A 19677-nucleotide genomic window follows, 5' to 3' on the forward strand; every position below is an offset into this window, starting at 1 on the left:
AGGAGCTGAGATGTATGTACCATATATATTGTAGTTCAGCAGCTGTCAAGATGTTTGAAAACAAAAAATACATAACAAGAAGAAAGTAGAAAAAACAATTGTTTAATTAAAAGAACGACATGTAGTTGAGTATAATCAAATTATTTGAGCAAAAAACAGCAATAAGTTGATTAAAGTCTCTCCAAAGACCGTTCTTCTGTCCGCAAAAAGAGCAATTTGGAACGAGAGAATTCAACTAATGGTACTCTAACTATTAGTCATTCTAATTTTTAGTACCTCATATTTGAAAACTATTACATTGGTACTTTAAATTTCTATTTCAGCCCGATTTTTATTCATTTCATCAATTAATACCGTATGTGGCTTCATTTCCCACCAATTTTTAAGGGCATTTTCATGATTTCATTATTTTTCGAATTCATTTTTCTCCAATTTCATTTTTTTTTAAACTAAGTTAATTAATTCACATCATTTCATTATAAAATTAATAAGTGGGTATATTCAACAAACAGTAGCTCAACTATTGGTCATTCTAACTTTTAGTACCTCAAATTTGAAAACTATCGCATTGGTACCTCAAGTTTCTATTTCAGGTTAATTTTAATTCATTCCGTCAATTAACAACGTTAGTGGCTTTATTTCCTACCAATTTTTAAAGGCATTTTCGTTACTTTATTTTCCACTGATTTCACTTAGTTTATAACAAACATTTTGTACCATTCAAATTAACCAATTGTCATATAAGCATTTTCTTTTGCTTTTGAAACATTTAAATATCTACGAATCTATGATAGAGTTTTTGAGCATATTATTATAACAATATGGTTGTTGGTTGATGAACATATACAATATGAAATATATGCTGGTTTATTTTGTAATTGCGAACTTTAGCTTGTGTGTAATAGTTGTGGTAAATGAAGAATGCTTATTAATTTTATAATGAAATGATGTGAATTAATTAACTAGTTTAAAAAAAAGTTGAAATTGGAGGAAAATAAAAGATGAAATCGAAAAATAATGAAGTCATGAGAATACCCTTAAAAATTGGTGGGAAATGAAGCAACAAAGGGTGTTAATTGATAGAATAACCTAAAATTATGATGAAATAGAAACTTTAGGTACTAATGCGATATTTTTCTAATATGAGTTATTAAAAATTAGAATGACCAAGAATTAGGGTACCATTTGTTGAATTCTCCCATTTGAAATTCAATACTCTACTTCTTTTCTCTTCTCATCTCAATCTCCCAACCTTATTTAAAGTATTACACTTACATTTTTTCCGGATCAGAATTTGTATTAAAGTAGAGGAGAAAAATTTTAAGAAGTGTTTTTGTGTGCATGAGGTAAATTTAGCCCCTCTCGATTTTTAATCCTAGTTCCGTGTCTTGACGCAACCACGTGAAAACAATTTTACTCCTGCAATAAGTCCGGCCTAGATTGTAATATCAATCTTTGGGCCCAATATATCTCGGAAAATCCAGTTTGCAGAAGATGGAGTGGCCTCAAAATCCAAATGCATGCCAGCCAAGCGAATCACGACTATGACATGGACAAAATAAGTTGGGGTTATCTTCAGTACAACTTCAACTCTTCTAGTCTGCAATGAGCCAACAACCACTGTGTACATCATGTATAGCATCATGAACACCCTCAAAAAAATTGATCGTAAATTCTTATCCATACCGAAAGATTTTCAAGATTCTTGATGCAGATTTTAGGCAAAGCGAAAAGCACTGGTCGCACGGGCCTTCTTGAGCATGGAGTAAAACTGGTCCTTCTTTGAAATGATCAAAGAGCTGTATCTATCTACATGGCCGGTCCCAAACGGCCAAACCTACCATTGGTCCATCGCAATTTACAGCATGTCAATTTGATTGGCCCTTCATCAAGATAACCTTACTGGACCCTCCTATCAAACTATACATGTCACTGTTCCGAAATCCGCATGCATTGACCCCCAAGATAAAAACAAGAAAATACAATGAAAACGAAATTGCAAACTATTTCGACAAGTGGTGGATCAAGCTTTGAAGTGGTGGATTCTGTAAAAAGTTTAAACTCAGTTTTCCTTAACCTCAAGAGCTGATGCTCCACCATGCCATCAGTTCCATCCAATGATCCAATCCCAACACAATCACCTTCTCGACAAATTAACCAACCTTTGTCTAGAGCAAACTTGCCCTACTAAACTTCTGACCACACTTTCACATTTCCGTGACTTACAGTGGCAAAGCAATCATGCACTTACAAGTTTTATTTCTAGAATGGAAGCTCGATCATCGTCATCGTCAAGGAACAAGCTGCCGTTGCCTTTTGCATTGTTTATCCTAGCTAGCTGGGAAATTGACTATGAGGCTGAAAGGTGTTCCCGGTCCAGCAAGCAATATGCAAATCCTGGAAGAAGACGGAAGGAAGATTAGAATGTTTTACCATATACTCAAAGATTCATTACATGAACAGTTTGAAGGAGTTTGGAATGAAATTAGGTAAATATAATCCAGATACAAACACTATACCAGCATCTAACAAATTAAGATGATGCATCATCAGTTTCTTGTGAACTGATATATGGAAAATGACCAGTGCACTTGCATAAAAGTTCCAAGTTTCAACCCACCAACCTAACATTGAAGTCCCTACATGCAAAAATGCATGGTCACTCCACAAGCCCTGGTCGTGACGGTGAGACCCCTATTTGAATGGTCTCCTTTCATCCAACCCTCATCACCAGCAATCCACCATGTGCCAATGCAAAGGAACTATCAGACTAAGAACATTTATCATTTAACCAAATACATCAAATATTAAGAGATGTTTTAAAGGTGCGTGCATATATGATATATCTCCCTATCAGAAACAGAAGCACAAAAGTTGTAAATTATAATGACCACCGTAATGTTGAGATGAACTGACACTCGATACCCAAATTTAAGTTAAAGTATGAGACTATCAGGCAATAAAACAATTAACATCATATATTACCTGTGACTCTGACAAGCACCACTGCTGTGAGTGGATTGACAACATTACTAAATAGGGGTGGGCACGAGACGGGATGGGACGGGACGGAGCTCATCTCACGTCCCGTCCCACTCTTTTGAATCGAGACGGGACGAGGGTTTTTAAGAATGCATCCCACTTGGGATTAATCCCGGTTGGGACGGGACTGGATTGGGACGGGACAAATCCCACCTTCCTATAAAGTTAAATAAAAACCTATATTTTTACTTTTTCATTAACAAAATAACATTTGATAATGAAATTTTAACTAAAAAAATAGATATTATGTTCAAAATATTATAATTTACCATTATTATTTGAATTAATATAATTTTGGAGTTATTAAGAACATAAATTAGTTTCATTTTGATACAAATTTATAAGAATTATTAAATTTTCATTGAAGGTTGGACGGGACGGGACGGGACGAAGCGGGATATAAATTATTCGTCCCACGTCTCATCCCACTATTATGAAACGGGACGGGACTAACGTTTTTAAGCCTCCGTCCCATCCCGTCCCTATGAATTTCGGGACGGGATCGGGATTTTCGTTTTTTATGCCCACCCATATTACTAATACAGGTCTAATTGGGCCATTGTATGTCTAAATTAACTTAGTCTCAAATAGCCCATTTCTCATGGTCTTAAAGAGCCCATTGTTTCACCTGCCAATGTCGTCCACTCCATTTTCACTGCCTCTTCTCTGTAAAATATAAATAATTTATATACACCTCCTTCATTCTAAAACAGAACAAAAACGATTAATGGAGGCAGAGAAGAGGAAGCAGGCCGGCAACGACGTCATTTGCCGGAGGCAAAGGCATAATAAAGCGCGGGATGAAACGACAGTGAAGGAGGACGAGGTTGAGGAGTTCGTCGCTATTATGAGGAACATACACATGGCAGTCAGCTACTTTAAAAGCGCTGACGGCGGTCGAAGTACTAAATATGCGGACGGAGGTTTCAGGGCAATGCTCGAGAGTAACGAGGAGGCGGACGACATCAAAAAGAAGGGCGAACGTAGGCTTTGATTTGAACGCCGAACCCGACCCGGAATGTGATCTGTGTTGATTAAATTTATTGTTGTTTTCTTTTGTTGAGACTTTTTTGAGCTTTATTAAGAAGCCTAGTTTGAAATTCGAACTTGTTTGTCCATTTTAACATTTGTTTCGTCTCCAACTGTAGGATGTATGTGTCCGACTAAATTGAATACATAATCTGGTCAGCTTCTGTTTAGTCTCAACTCAATTATAGATAAATACTGATTTCTTAGGAAGAGCCATGGAATTCCAAATTGCAGATGCCCTGCAAACGTCATGGCATGACGCGTCTCAATTATTATGGCATTACGAACCCGGCAGCCAGGTTATATAAATAAACAAAGACGCCAAACAAAGACTGGATCAAAGGTCACACACAGCCAGCTCTATAATACAAACCACAATTGAAAATTGAGATACAGCTTTCAACTTCGTAACAATGGATGCAGAAAAAAGAAAGCGCGACGATGGAGTTGACAGGAAGAGAGCGAAACCGGCGGAAGATAAAGGCACGGTGGTGACGGAGGAGGAGGTGGAGGAGTTCTTTACTATACTCAGGAGGATACACGTAGCAGCCAGGCAGTTCGGGAAACGGGAGGGAGAACCTGGCCGTAAGTTGACGACGTCCAAAAAAATGAGGCTCTCTTTCGAAGCGCGAGACTTCGAGGAGGAAGAGAAAAAGCCGAAGGCGGATTCAGGTTTGGATCTCAATTCGGATCCTGCATCGGAAGAAAGCTAAAATCGCCAGTTTGGTTATTATTTAACTGAATTTCGTTACAATGTAATCGGCCGGAGTTTGTTCATCAGTGGCATGTTCTTGTATCTTCGTTTCTTATCGATTGGAAATTAGTTTGCGAGCCATGAAAGGAACAAACCCAGAATTGTAAAAAAGGAAGTTGAACTTTGCAGCAGCTATCACAGCATAGATTTTTAACCGGCCGAGAGTTGTAAATTTAGCTCATCTTGTTGTATCGTACAACCATTAACTAATCTGGCGGCATCAACTTTAGAAATTTCAGTACTACGAAATAGTAGAATCAATCATTTTGAGTATTAAGATATTTTACAAGCTGCAAAGACAATGTTAGTGGCTACTGAACATCAGGCTAATGGACCTGTATCACAGAATGGCCCCGGAGATAATGTAATGTGACCACTAAGTCAAAAATAATACGTGAGATGTGTTTCCGATCTGTACACATGAGGTTATCTCCAACAACAAAAGATCTGCGAATCTATTAACATTTCCCTTTGGGTTGTGATGTGTTTGGCCCAATTCACCCTAAACCCAGCCCAAACTACATTGCACCATAGTTTGGTCCTACCCGTTTATAAATAAATAAATAAAATAAAATAACATCGCCGAAGTCCGACCATTAAGTCACTGAACCTTCCTCAGCTCCTAGCTACTCGCATGGTTTCCAACTTTCTATCATCCGAACAAAGCCAAAGCCGAAGTTCTTGTTTAGAACAAGTTACACGTTCAGGCCACGCTCGCCGAATAGCCGCTCCACCAATTCATACTAGTTTTCTTCTTCAGATTTCGAATTGTTTAACCGATAATTCTTTGATTATGATTTATGCACCGAAACCCATCACTAAGGTTAACCTATGATTCAACTCCCATCAAACTCTACCAAGCAGACAAAAATTAGATGCGATGTGCTCGTCATTCTTGGATCTTCTCGTCTAGTCAGATAGTGCCTCTTACCTAAGAAATTACATTCCAACTTCCACACCGCCCTGCTAATGGGATCCGCCACCAAAGTCTAGAACTAATTTATCCAAGTCTGATTAAGGTAGTGTATACCGAGGCATAAGATTCAAAAGCTTCTTTTGACGCTTCTACGAATACAAAACCAAAACTAGACCACTTGTGAATTGTGATTTTATGTGCAAATCCACAGCTACGGTAAACGTCGGATTGATGAATATCCACTAGCTTGTGTTATCATCCCCATAGCTTTTTCTTTATGTGCATTATTGTCTTTGATGGTGAATTGGTGATCATCTATAACTAAGAATTCTGTATTACTATTTTATGAGGAGTTGAGATTGAATAATACTAAATGAATAACCTTTTAATACTTCATTTAGGCCGGATTCATGTTATGCAAGTAACAGTCAATATCAATATCGCATCCACAATCATGCCTTAATTCATGATGATTACTGTTGAGTTTGAACCGACTTAAATTATATAAATAGGTTTCTGCTTCATAATAAATTAGTAACAATTCGTTTTTGGTAAAAAGATTAGACATAGTTTATAGCCAGATTCAGTAGTATAGACAGTACGTTGTTTTCCTCATAAATTAAAGTTAAATAAATCTGCCAATTGTTTAAAAGCAGCAGAAGAGTTATTCGATCAAGGGTCAAAGGATGTCATGGCACCCCTTATTGCTTATGGTTTTCTTCTTCAAAACTTAGCCCTATTAATAGGACACATATGATGAAAACAACCTGAATCCATGATACATTATACACTCGAGCTCGTTGTTAGTTTACATATATTGGCACCTTGTTCTATGTTTCAGCTGCATATTGGCCCTTTTTAATTCTAATACCGCCCCAATTTTAAAATTAAGGAGTTTTTTCAAACTAGTCATGTATCAAGAAACTGGCCACAAAAAGAAAAGAAATGAAACCCTTTAATCGGTTTGGATCCTTGTGTTGATCAGAATTAGGAAACAATTAAGTTTTGATTAGATTATAACATACACTGATACACCTACATGGGATACATTATTGAAGCTAGAACAGCTAATTTCTTCTTTCGTTATATTAGCTAGATACCTAACAAGGACGATGCTTTAAGCAATAGTACCAATCTCGTAAGATTTGTCTTTACATGTGACAGATGCTCCATATTGCGGGGACTTTATGCTCAAGGCATGTCTATTGCATGTACATTTAGGTTAAGTTTGATGCTTTCTTTCTAACTTGGTGCTTCGTGTCTAGCTTGTAGTATATAACACGTGATTGAGTTGGGCAATCTCTGCTCTTTTTAGGTGTTTCCCATTTATTTTCCTAAGTCCGTTTGATACGGACATTAACCATTTTCTACACATTTACATGAATGAAGGGTGGGTGGGTTTCGCTTCTATCATTTTCAAGAGATATCTTTTTTCTCGTTTTACTTTACTCGTGAAGCAAAAGACGGGAATAGTTGCACGTTAACATTAGAGGTAACTCACGTAAGTATAAAGTTGTGAGTTTGATTCGTATACTCCGATAAAGAATCTCATATTTTCTTATCGAGCGAAAAGAAAAGATAAAAAATATGTGAATTAATCGTAAGTTGAAACTTATAAGTTTGATTATTATCATTTTCATCCGATAAATTTTATAAATATTGGATCATAGTTGTGATTTAATACTCACCCACCGTACATGAGATTGAAAATGTCATGAACAACCGTTCATTATCTATATCCTTTCTAGATTACAACTATACATAACCAATCAAATTGGAATCATCATACTAATTAGACAAATAATCAAAATGATATAAGTGGTAAAGCATATAGAATCAAACAAATCGAAATTCGACACCTTTTTTTTTTGTAAAAGATCTCCTTAATTACAAGTAGCGTCAACAAGCAAACGCATTAATAAGACTAAAACAGTGGTACGTTGGACGTTGAGAATGTAGATTTGATTTATCTCTCGGCCAACTAACTCTAGTTTCCTCTCTCTAAACTTAATTAAGGAAGTAGTTGTAACAAAATTTAGGTTTCGATGTGGCAAACAAAACGTCTCATCTCACCTGTGAAATGCCCAACTTATAAGGCAATTGATTCGAGCAAACTTCATGGCAAGAGAAAGGAAAGTAGGAAGATTAGAGTCAAGTCACCAAAGATTTGAATAAATAGAAATAAAGTAGGAAGATAAGTAGGAACTTGTACCTTTCCCACTCAACAAAAAAGAGAGGGGAGCACATAAAATCAGCTACCAATTATTTTCATGGCACTTTCGTGATTAGGAAATTTCGGGTCATACGGGCCACCGCGTTTGCAAATTTCCATTTCCATCTTCGGATGTGATTCCTCCATCTTTCTTGAAAGGCAAGCAAATCATGCAGAAAATGTGATGATGGACTATCTCCAGAGAATTGAAAATGAAACATAAAGCCATCATAGAATGAAGTCATGGAAATTACACAAGGAACCCATAAAGACAGTCTTCCCCTAGTTATTTTAACAACGCATGTTTAACGTGCTACTTTATGTTTAAGTACACTTATCTGTCAATTTGATGGATTATGTCACAGTAGAGTGACATTACAGACATGCATCAACTCGATCTATTACTGTTTTGAAATAATGTTGTCTGAAAGAATATAGAGTCGCTAGTTGGGGTTTACTGATCATTGCAAGTTGGTGTTTACTGATCTCTATTGTAGATATTTTGATTAATTATCAAGGTTTTTTTTATTTAGGGTTTAGACTCAATGTCTAGCCTGAGAGAGAGAGAGAGAGAGAGAGAGAGAGAGAGAGAGAGAGAGAGAGAGAGAGAGAGAGAGAGAGAGAGAGAGAGAGAGAGAGAGAGAGATTCACCTTATATGTGCTAAGGGCGAGTGTTACACACTTGCACAACATGATCAGTCAATTTTTTTTATATTTAACTAAAATTGTGACTCATGTTATATCACATTATTAGTTTTAATGTCAGGTGAATGTTGATATGGTAGATGTAAGAATTTTCGGGATATGCTTGGTTTTAGATTTGAGTTATGGTATTTAGTAAAACTAATGGACAAAAAGATGGAGGTACAAACTAACTAGGCAACACACTGCCATGTTCACATGGTCGCTTAATGGTCATGAAACTTATGTTCAACAATTCTTAAATGTAAATTTAACAGTGAGAATTACAAAAAAATTAATTATTTTATTTTCAACTCTTAAATTTACATTTAATAGTAATTAAACATGAGTTCTATACTCACTTAGTTACCAGATAAACACTACTTAGGCAACACAAGTCTCCTATAGTACTCTTGTTCGGTTAGTCAAGATCCGAATCCGCTTGAAAACCTTATGTAAAATGCTCCGGCCATTAACAGACACAGCCGGCCCTTGATTTTTTTCTGAATTTTGTTTTCCATTTGGTGTTGGAGTGTACGTAATTAGGGATCCATGATTTTAACACGACTTGATCAAAACAGCATTGGCATGGAAGGCCGCTCGCAGGCCTTATTTTTGGGTGATTAATCTGACTTTCATTACAATAATGAAGCGCACAAAATAATGTCGATTATATGTGATGCATTTTGACTAGTACGTGTTGAATATTATCAAACACATCAAAACAAGATGCTGGAAACCTCGAACCAATCCAGCTCTGTTTTGTTTCTTTGGTCAAGTAAAAACGTGGAGATTCTGGAAAACATGATTGACATTGAGAATATGGGAAAATTCCTATATCTGAATAATTGATTCCACTACTAATACAGTAATACTGACTACTAAGGGAGGTAGATGACACAACTGTCCAAAAAGAAAACTAGCTGATGCGATTTGAGTATTGTGAGTGAGGGCGTGCTGCTTGTCCCAGACGACAAGAAAATGGTATCGATTATCATAATCTTTGGGTGGTCTGAAAATGCAATGCACGCTTCAGATAATCTGTTTACTGTGATCAATTGGTTCTTCTTATGTATATAAAAAAATACAACAGGGTAGCCGAGTTAACTATCATCCCAATATATTCTTATTTTTCGCAAGTTAATTATAATTGATTTTTAATTATCATAAAAACTTATAAAACGTCCGCAACTACTTACAATATACTGAATCAACTATTTTGATCATCAAAGTTTTACTTGTACTCAATGTTCGAAAGCTCTAATTCATGGAAAACCATAGGCTTCATTTCCCATCTTTTTAGTGGGTTATAGTTTCAGCTTGGTCATCTAAATAGTCACTGTCGAGTTAAGAATTTTATAGTTAAGTCACTTAATCGGAGCGCCAAACTATTCCTAATGTTTTATTAGGTCTAACATATCACTGTAAACTCTATCGACATAATTTTTCTATTTGAATGAAAGATTTCTCATTTGATATATATATATATATATATATATACTTTAACGATAATAAAGTAAATGATATGATAATCATGAGAGATAAAAATAATAAGTAAAATGAATTTATCAATAAATCGCTTTGTATTTTTTTAATTATTCGTGTGCCCTACAGGCCGCAGGCCCCTAGCATGCAGGTTGTAGGAATATCTCAACCTCATCAGCCAGCTGATTTGTTTTTGTCACAAAATATGGCCGTATGGTACAGGCAGTGCAGCCGTATATAGATATGTCTACCGTTTACTAGTAGTCTAGTACCGCGACACCAAACTCCTCGTGAATACTTAATACCACGACAGTTATTAAACGTACGCACCCACACCTCCTCCCCCTTCTTCATGTGAACGCTTTCAATTTTTTATTATAATAAAGTGGAGCCCACAGACTTGTTTCTAGATCCCTCTCTATCTCATTTCCATTATTATTATTATTTTTTATCAATATCTCATTTCCATTATTATTAATTTTTTTATCAATATCTCATTTCCATTATTGAATGAACAGATCCGAAATCTGGCGCCTAAAGGCAGAAAATGGAGGCAAAAGGTACGGCCACGTGGAAATGTGGAAGCCAAGCTCATCAACTTGATAAAATCAAATCAAATCAAATTGAACCGGAACGACCGTCGGCTTTATCTCCTCATCAAAAACAGCGGCTGCCCTACGCATGTGAGGTGTTCCCCACATCACACTCCGCCACCTGTCCTTCTCGCTTCTTCGGGTTTGCGGTCGTTTAGAGGAGGATGGAGGGAAATTTGGATCGGTCATTCGGGGCTTCGGCTGTCGCCCACCCAATGTGGTTTTGATTTTTTCTTTGCTTAATCCTCATTGACATGTTGTTCATTCGAGAATGCCGTCGACTGTAGACTTTTGTGTTACACACACTCTAGAATTTGGGGATTATGTATAGTCAAAAGGAATATGTATTCACTGTGACATCCTCCATGATTTGTCTTGTCAAGAAAAATATTTATATCCAGCATGATTGTGGTTTCTAGAACTTTAAAGAAGATAAGTATAGTCAATTTAGATTTTAAAAGACTTTATTTTATGAGCAATTAAAAAATGATACAACATTTATAAACATCGAAGAGTTGGACATGGTTTGACAAGAGAATGTGAAATCCGATAAGGCCATAGTTGAGCATATTGTCCTAGAGAATGTGAAGAAATCGAAAAACAAACTTGGTAAAGCAATGTAGATATTCCACATGCAAACAACCCAACCATTAAAAAAGAGTAATACAATGTGGTATCGGAAAAATTACGCAGAGTACTTTGACGATGCCAGATCTTATTGTTGGAAGCTGAAATTGCAGCCAGTACTGTATGTTATGGATACTTTAATCGCTACTAAAAAAACTAACATCGTGTGAGGCTGAGTTTAATATCATGATGTTATACAACATTTTCCATTTCAAAATTGATAATTTTGTACGTATCTTATTTTTTTGTCAATAACTAATAAAGAAAATATACATTATCAAATGTAATCAGAATTGTTAATTTGGTATGCTAATTTAATCATATTCAATCGCTATTAGATATAAGATTTTATTTGTATATTCAATAGTTTAAAAAAATCTAATATACGCATATTATATGTAATCGCATTCTTTATGGTATGAATAGCCTGTCAGTATCATCAACTCATTCATCATTCTCGCCATCAACTACCCAATTAGGAGTCTTTTAATTTCATGAAATGTGTAACGTAATCAATTACCTACGACCTTATTCTCACACCGGCCTCTATTGAAAAAGTCAGTCTCACCTCCCCGTCAATTACACCTCCACAACCCTAAAACATATCCAAACTCTATTCAATTCAATCCACTGATTCCTCTGTACAACGCCCAAATTCCGAATTACCCGAAACACCCTCGCTATTACCAATAATTTCATCCTCCCCACCCCACCAAATGGATCTGTCACAGTCCAAGCCGAGCCGAGATTGACTAGGACAAGTGGGCCAAAACCCAACTGACCCGGACCTAAACCCGAAATTCAAATCGATGAATAAAGAAACAAAACAGATAATTGAAGAAAGAAAAAAAAAAGCAAGACGTCCGTGATGGCCCATGTATTCGAACCCACGCGCCCTTGTCACATCGCCACCCACACTCTCCCTTTCTCTCTCTCTTATTTCTCTCTCTAGATTGTCCCCCTATATATACCGACCGCTTCTCTCTACGCTTTTCCACACCACCTCAACTGCTTTGCTTTTACGTTCTTTTAATCCCTCAAATAATCTCTGAAAATCGTTGTTCAATTTTCGTTGTTCGATTTTAATGGAAGACATGAATATCAACAAGAAGCGAGTTCGGGACTGCGAGTCCGACTCGGAGCACGGCTCTGTCGAGGTTAAGCGACTCAGGGATGACCTACTGGACTTCCTCGACGATTCCGATCCCGTTCCGGCGAGTCACGACCTCGACTCGTTCATGAAGAGCTTCGAGGAAGAGATCTCCGCATCTAACTCCTGCTCGACGTCGCCTCATCCGGCGCCGGATGCTTCTGCCGCTCCGGTGCCGGTGTCGGATTCCAGCGAGTCAAATCCGGATCTCACACACCTCCTAGAAGCGTCCGATGATGAGCTCGGCCTTCCGCCGTCCAGCGGGTTTTACGGTGAGGCGGCGACGGACTTGGTCAGAGTGTCGTCTGACTCGTCCGGGATGGAAGAGTTATGGCGGTTTGATGAGCAGGGGCCGAGTTATGACTCGTTCGAGTTGAGCGGCGTAGCTGGTAGTAACTTTGATGATAGCGGTTACGTGGCGTTTGATGGGCTGTTCGAGCACTCAGACGTGTATTATGACTCGTCTGATTACTCCGATTTTTCGTGGCGGTTTGAAACGCTGCCGGCTGCGGAGTAGGATGACATGAATCATTTTACGGCGAATGGAATATTATACACAGATTTGTATATTCTTTTTTAATCTTTTAAGGTTTAAAGGGTACGGAAGAAAATATGTAGGACAGACTGATATGAAATTAGAAATTATGAAACAACAAAAGTAACAGATGTGAAAGTGATGAAACATGATAATATGGTTGTGTAAAGTTGATTACTCATGCGCGGTATGGTAAAAATTGACAAAGTTACACAACTAAACTAATGTCTCTATTCTCTAATGCCGTTCGTACTGGATGAGTAGGGTGGCATACGAAATGAATGACTTGTGTGAGTTGTGTTATTGGTTAGGTAACTCTTGTTGTAGCTATATCCAGTGTTCTAAATATCGGGATATATCGGTGATATTTAGAAATCGATAGGATAAATGCCATATCGCCTTAATATATCGGTCAACTCAAAATATCGGGTCAACATGCGATATATCGGGATATATCGGTGGATTTTTTTTCGTTTAACTTTTTTTTGGTGGACTTTTTTTTGGTGGACTTTTTTTTTGAGACTTTTTTTTCGATGATTTTTTTCGATAATTTTTTTTCATTGACTTTTTTTTTGGTGACTTTTTTTCTTGTTACTTTTTTTTTTGGTGATTTTTTTAAGAAGACGATGTCGTTTTGAGGAATTTCAACGCAAATAGACAGAAGGTGATTTATGAAGATGATTTTATCTCAAAAGATGAGGATGAAGATAATGGAGAAGATGATTTTGACTTTGATTCTGATGATGAGAGAATTTATAATGGATGAATGCATAATCAATATCTCAATCTATCTTTTGTGCAACTATTTTTGTTCAATTAGTACTTAGTAGTTAATATTATTTGGTATATTTTGAATATTTTGAAGTATATGTTTATAAATATATTAAATTTAAATTAAAAATTAACAAAAAACGATAAATCCGATATATATCGATATATCCCCGTTATATCCTTATTTTACAAAACCAATACGATGCCGATAACCGATATTTAGACCATTGCCTATATCAAATAATTTTCTTATCTCGAAAGAACTATCTAAGCACCTTTGATCTTTACCAACTCTCATTGTTTAACAACCTTCGGATTTCCTTTATTTTAATTTTCTACTTTAGCTACACCTAATAGTCTAGTATTCTCTAACCAAAAAAAAAAAACAGTCTAGTATTCTAGTAAATGTTGCGAGGTTACGATGCTTTCAGGGGACTTGGTGGGTGTTTCATCTTCGTGCTACCGGCAACTCATAGGGAGTGACTTGGTTAAGGAAAATACCGGAGCCATAGCGAAAAGCAGAGTCTTAGTAGGACAATTATCACTGCTAATGGATCCGAACCCGAGTGATCTATCAATATTGGGATAAAATTTGGGTAAAAGTAAGTGGAGGCCCAAAACCGAGTGCTGTTGAAAAATCAACTGATGAGTTATGGTTGGAGGCGAAATGCCACTCGGAACCCATAGATTGATAGCTACCCAAAATGTTTAGCCCATTTATAATATTAGCCACTTGTTTTCGAATAAGTTGAGAGTTTATCGGTCAAACAATTTAAGAATACGATAAACTCATAGCTTTTGCTCTTTATATGCGATAAAGTTATGACAACTTTCGAGTTTTGAACACATAAATGGAGTCTGATAGTGGTTTCACTTGCTAAATAACATCAAGGGGTTGACAAAACATCTCTTCTTGAGAGATCCGTAGCTTTCAGAGTAAACTCGATCTGTGAAGCTCCAGGGTTTATTGAGCGGGGGTGGTGACCTTTTAGTCCCCGGCTGGTGTTGAGGACGATGCAGAGGTGATATAACGATGAGCGTGGACAACTTTCCATGGCTCGGCGATGTTCTCTACGTTTTGCTTTGTTTTGGTGTCGGCGTAGGTTATGCTTGCTCAAGGGAGTATAAGATCAGTAAATCACTTCCTCTGGACAAACCAATCTCATTCTGCCGAGCATGCAATTGCGGTAGTGTCAATCTCAATGAAGCAATTTCACCTTAGAATGTTAGCGGTCCAAAAAAAAAATACGACTTACCATATGTCCGATTAACGTGAACTTGACTTGCACCATAATGGGCTCCAGAAAGAAATTAGGCCTAATCAGTTAAAAGGCCCAACGCAGTCGATCAAGCGGTGTGGTCCAAACCTCCATCGTCTCTACGAGAAAAATATTAACTGCCGCCCGAGAATCCTTATCACACAAAAATCTAGCTCATTATACTCACCTGTCCCCAACACAACCAACGCGCTAACCACAAAAAGCACGAATTCACGCTCCCGTTTACACCGCCCATCTCAATCCAATTCAACTTCAAACTCTCGTGTCACACAACTCCCTTCTCAGCGCGTATATCAATCACCACTTAATTTTCATATATAAACCCCAAAATTCATGTTTTTTTGTGCTTTATTGCTCCTGCTCCACTTTACTTGCGCATAGAGAAAACTTTTCCAGATCAGAGAAGCTTCGGAAACTTTTTACGGCGGCGATTCAGTCGGAGAAGATGAAGATCTTCGTCAAGACTCTCAAAGGAACTCACTTCGAAATCGATGTCCAGTCTCAGGACTCGGTTAGCCTCAATCCTTCTCAATTATATTTTTCGTTTTTTTTTTGTGGGGTAAATTCGCGACGAGCATCATAATCGTAATTGGAATAGTCTCTAGGATTTTGGCTTTCTTAGTTTTCTATGAATCTTAGTTTCGGCATAAGAATATGATTATCGAGCTCGGATTGTGCTCCCGAGCCATACCTAATGTGCCGAATTCGCTCGACTATAGTGTTTTGGATCGCTAGGAGTTAGGTTTTAGCTTCGAATTTGTGAATTTAGGCTCTGATTACTTCAATTTCGTTGTGGAATCACTAGTTTTGATCGAGTTTTAGTGTGAATTTTGTTCCTAGTTCTGTAGCAGTCAATTTGAGTGTAGATTATGATGTTACTTTGCCTCGAGCTGTTGCAAATTGTACTGTGTGGCTGTTTGATCCGATTTACGATGTTCGTGACGATGTGTAGCTCCTGTTTCTAGGTTGCTGATGTGAAGAAGTCGATAGAAACTTCTCAAGGTGCGGCGGTGTATCCCGCTGCGCAACAGATGCTGATCCATCAAGGAAAAGTACTCAAGGACGGCACGACGCTGGAAGAAAACAAAGTTGCCGAAAATAGCTTTGTTGTGATAATGTTGTCAAAGGTAGTTTTTCTTTTCCGCTCGGTAGTTTAGAGTACTGCGTTTTCCTTGCAAAAGAGTTAGGTGCAATGTGGTGGTGTTTCATCGAGTTCTTTAGATTATGTTGAACATTGTAACAGCGATCAAACCCTGGTGGTTACGGATTACGTTAGACAGTTCAGAGATTGCTCTTTTTCATATATAAGTGCCAGTAGGTGAGCTTGGAAAGTAATAAACTGTAAGCTAGTGCCTGTAACTTTGTTTGGCATATTTTCTAGTGCCATGATAAATTAGATGTAGCATCGAGAGGTTGTAAATCAGGTCTGATTGAAATTTGTGTTCAGAAATTATGTCTATGTATACTTATCGTATTTTATTAATTTTTTGTTGTTGCCTGAATCTGGTGTCATTCTAATTGCTATTTCGTTCACACATGATTTATGAAAACTCATTAAGGACCAAATTCCTTTCTCCCTCCATATGAACTAATATGCATAATATTTCCAAATCGTCTTTCTTTTTTTGTTAAATAATGACAATTTGTTACATGATCTCAACCATCTTACTAATGTGTTACTGACTCTATGCACTTAATATTGCTAGAGTAAGAGCTCGTCTACTGAGGGTTCAAGTGCATCAACTGCGACTACGACCAAGGTAAGACTAACATATATATCATCATTCTCTTCATTGGGTAGTGTTTTCTGGTGTTTGTGTGGAAAATATGAGCATGAGTCGTAACTTTTTGGATGAATAAAAAATGCTGTGTTGAGTTTCTTTAATTCACAATTTTCTTTTCTAGTTACAGATCGGATTACTTCTGTAATGTTTCTCTGCGCCTGATATCTTGTTGAAATGTATAGATAGTGTGTATGATTTTTGGATTTTTTTATCTTTGCGTTCTTGTTTTTTCTGAACTGAACCGTTCCTTTTTGAAATGTATGACCCCTTATTTTTTGTTGGTGTGCATTCACTTCATTGTAATAATGCATATATTAGGTAACATTCTGCAGACACTGATCATATCATAGCATCACTATGTAAAGTTTCAGATTTTGATGGTAAACCTTGTTGCTTGAGATAACAACGCCTATCAGGGTAACAAGGGCTTTCTATTAAAGATGTTTTGATAGCTGAAAGAAAAAAAAAATGAAAACAGGGTGATCATCTTATAAATTTAAAAGGTTCAACTTTCTGTTTGCTCAGTTAATCTTGTTCCTGTATCTGATGCTTCTGCGATATGACAATCATATATTATTTGGTGTTCGATTATATAGGAGAAGATATCGCTCCTATGATATAAATTTTTTGACACGGTATCGATGTTGTAATGTATGCGTTTATTTTGGTGCAGGCCCCACAGCCCAGTACACCTTCATCTGCTCCAACTGTAACGTCCCCGACACCTCAGGCTCCTGTCTCAGCACCGTGAGTCTAAGATATATTGCTCTATCCTTGTGTACAGGGTTATAGTTGTATATGATCTATATAGATCTGCTGCAATTCATTTGACCTTTGCTATGTTCTTTATTTCTCAGGCCGGCATCTGTTACCACGCCAGTTCTTGTCACTTCAGCCGCAACAGAGTAATTATTTTTTGTTCCTTCCAATGGTGTTTTCAGTTAACAAAAGAAGCACATGTCTTCTTCCCCAACACCGCTTTTCCACCAACTTGCCGTATTATATATCTTTTTTCTTGTTATTCATTATTATTATTCAAGCAGTTTAGACTATGGGCAAGCAGCATCTGATCTGGTAGCTGGAAATAATTTGGAAGGAACAATTCAGCACATTCTGGACATGGGTGGAGGAACCTGGGATAGAGATACTGTTGTACGTGCTCTTCGTGCTGCATTCAACAACCCGGCTAGAGCAATTGATTACTTATATTCAGTAAGTGAAAATATTACAATGACAAATTTATAAGTTGCTGAACTTTCGTTTTAACATACATGTTTCAGCCCGTGGTTATTTAGTGATAGTCTTCGAATAAACAACCAAAATTAGTAGTGATTTTCAGTGAGGAACAGGTTGTTATTTGTGCCAGTTCTGGATTATTGCCTTTTCTCCCTTCTGATGTAAATTTTACACTTCTTGAAGGGCATCCCTGAGCAACCTGAAGCTCCAGCTGCAGCTCGTATCCCTGTGAGTGGTGTAGCTGCAAACATTTCGGCTCCTCAATCAGCACAACCAGCATCTGCTCCTTCAGCAGGACCTAATGCCAACCCTTTAGACCTCTTCCCCCAGGTCCTCATACAGCTTCTTAGATAAATTATTTCGAGAGAACTTCTTAGTGATGTACTTATCTTTAATGAAAACAGGGCCTTCCAAACCTGGGTGCTGGTGCTGGTACCGGTGCAGGTAATCTGGATTTTCTGCGTGACAGCCCACAATTTCAAGCACTACGATCTGTGGTGCGGGCTAATCCACAAATACTGCAGGTTTGCCTTCCACCCTGGTCGCCTAGCGGGGTTGTGATTTCTTTCCCTTTTTTCTATTATCCCTCATTCTTCTTTGCTGGTTGCAGCCTATGCTTCAAGAGTTGGGAAAACAAAATCCTCAGCTTGTAAGGTTAATTCAACAACATCAGGCTGACTTCCTTCGCCTGATTAATGAACCAGTTGAAGGTGCAGAAGGGTGAGAAATTATCACATTAGCTTTTATGAAGGGGCCTATATGTTTGTTATACAATGTTGGACAATTATGATGCTTATTTATCATTTGTTTTAGGGATTTGTTGGGGGATGCAGCAATGCTACAAGCAATATCTGTCACTCCCGAAGAGCATGAAGCCATAGAACGTGTAAGTCAACACTAATGTATAAATACGATAAGTGTCCGATCATTAGTGGATCTCAGTGAAACTAATGTTAGTTTGTTTCATCTTTTAGAATGGAAAAGTTATCTGAGCTAGTTATTTTATTTATCAAATTTGTATCAATGACATCAATGTCACTGTTCACAATTGCATTAGACAAGTATATTGAGCACTGCCCGATTTATTGTTATGTTTAGAAATCCTACTTTGCTGGTTGTGGCCAACTTATCTACTTTTTCTTATAGTGATTGTAAGGGAATCCCAAGAGTCTCAACTTTGCTAAACTGCTTTTCAGCTATTATTTTCCGTTGCTTTTAAAGATGACAATTTTATATTTCCTTTCCAGCTTGAAGCAATGGGCTTTGATAGACAACTTGTATTGGAGGTGTTCGTTGCCTGCAACAGGAATGAAGAATTGGCTGCAAACTACCTCTTAGATCACATGCACGAGTTTGAGGAGTGATCGAAGGTAGATTGGTGGTTCAATCCCCTCATCAGAAATGGGGGGAGAAAAATCTAAAAAGCCCCTTATGGGTTCCTACCCTTTGTAATTTTATGGCATCATTTTCACATTTAGCTGTTTTTGAAATTTGGTGCTTCGTTGATATGGATTGTTTATAGGATTATTTATGGTCGATAATGAACAAGTAGCGTCTCTACTCTGTCGCTCTTCGTTCTCTA

At 37.3% G+C, this 19677-nt stretch overlaps 3 protein-coding genes across 3 annotated transcripts; all 3 read left to right on the forward strand.

Moving 5' to 3' along the window:
• Positions 1 to 4484: 4484 nt before the first annotated feature.
• Positions 4485 to 4784, forward strand: LOC126792416 (protein NIM1-INTERACTING 2). The gene has a single exon (XM_050518838.1). It carries the CDS (start codon positions 4485 to 4487, stop codon positions 4782 to 4784), a length of 300 nt encoding a protein of 99 aa, XP_050374795.1.
• Positions 4785 to 12348: 7564 nt separating this feature from the next.
• On the forward strand, positions 12349 to 13056 carry LOC126791987 (uncharacterized). The gene has a single exon (XM_050518497.1). It carries the CDS (start codon positions 12425 to 12427, stop codon positions 13004 to 13006), a length of 582 nt encoding a protein of 193 aa, XP_050374454.1. The 5' UTR covers positions 12349 to 12424; the 3' UTR covers positions 13007 to 13056.
• A 2362-nt stretch (positions 13057 to 15418) lies between these two features.
• Positions 15419 to 19677, forward strand: LOC126791979 (ubiquitin receptor RAD23c-like). The gene is made up of 11 exons (XM_050518487.1): positions 15419 to 15586; positions 16041 to 16202; positions 16782 to 16835; positions 17533 to 17606; positions 17717 to 17764; positions 17903 to 18071; positions 18279 to 18425; positions 18500 to 18619; positions 18706 to 18815; positions 18909 to 18981; positions 19343 to 19677. Exons 1-11 carry the CDS (start codon positions 15521 to 15523, stop codon positions 19457 to 19459), a joined length of 1140 nt encoding a protein of 379 aa, XP_050374444.1. The 5' UTR covers positions 15419 to 15520; the 3' UTR covers positions 19460 to 19677.

The sequence above is a fragment of the Argentina anserina genome, chromosome 4, assembly GCF_933775445.1.
Source record: "Argentina anserina chromosome 4, drPotAnse1.1, whole genome shotgun sequence".
Classification (NCBI taxonomy): Eukaryota; Viridiplantae; Streptophyta; class Magnoliopsida; order Rosales; family Rosaceae; genus Argentina; species Argentina anserina.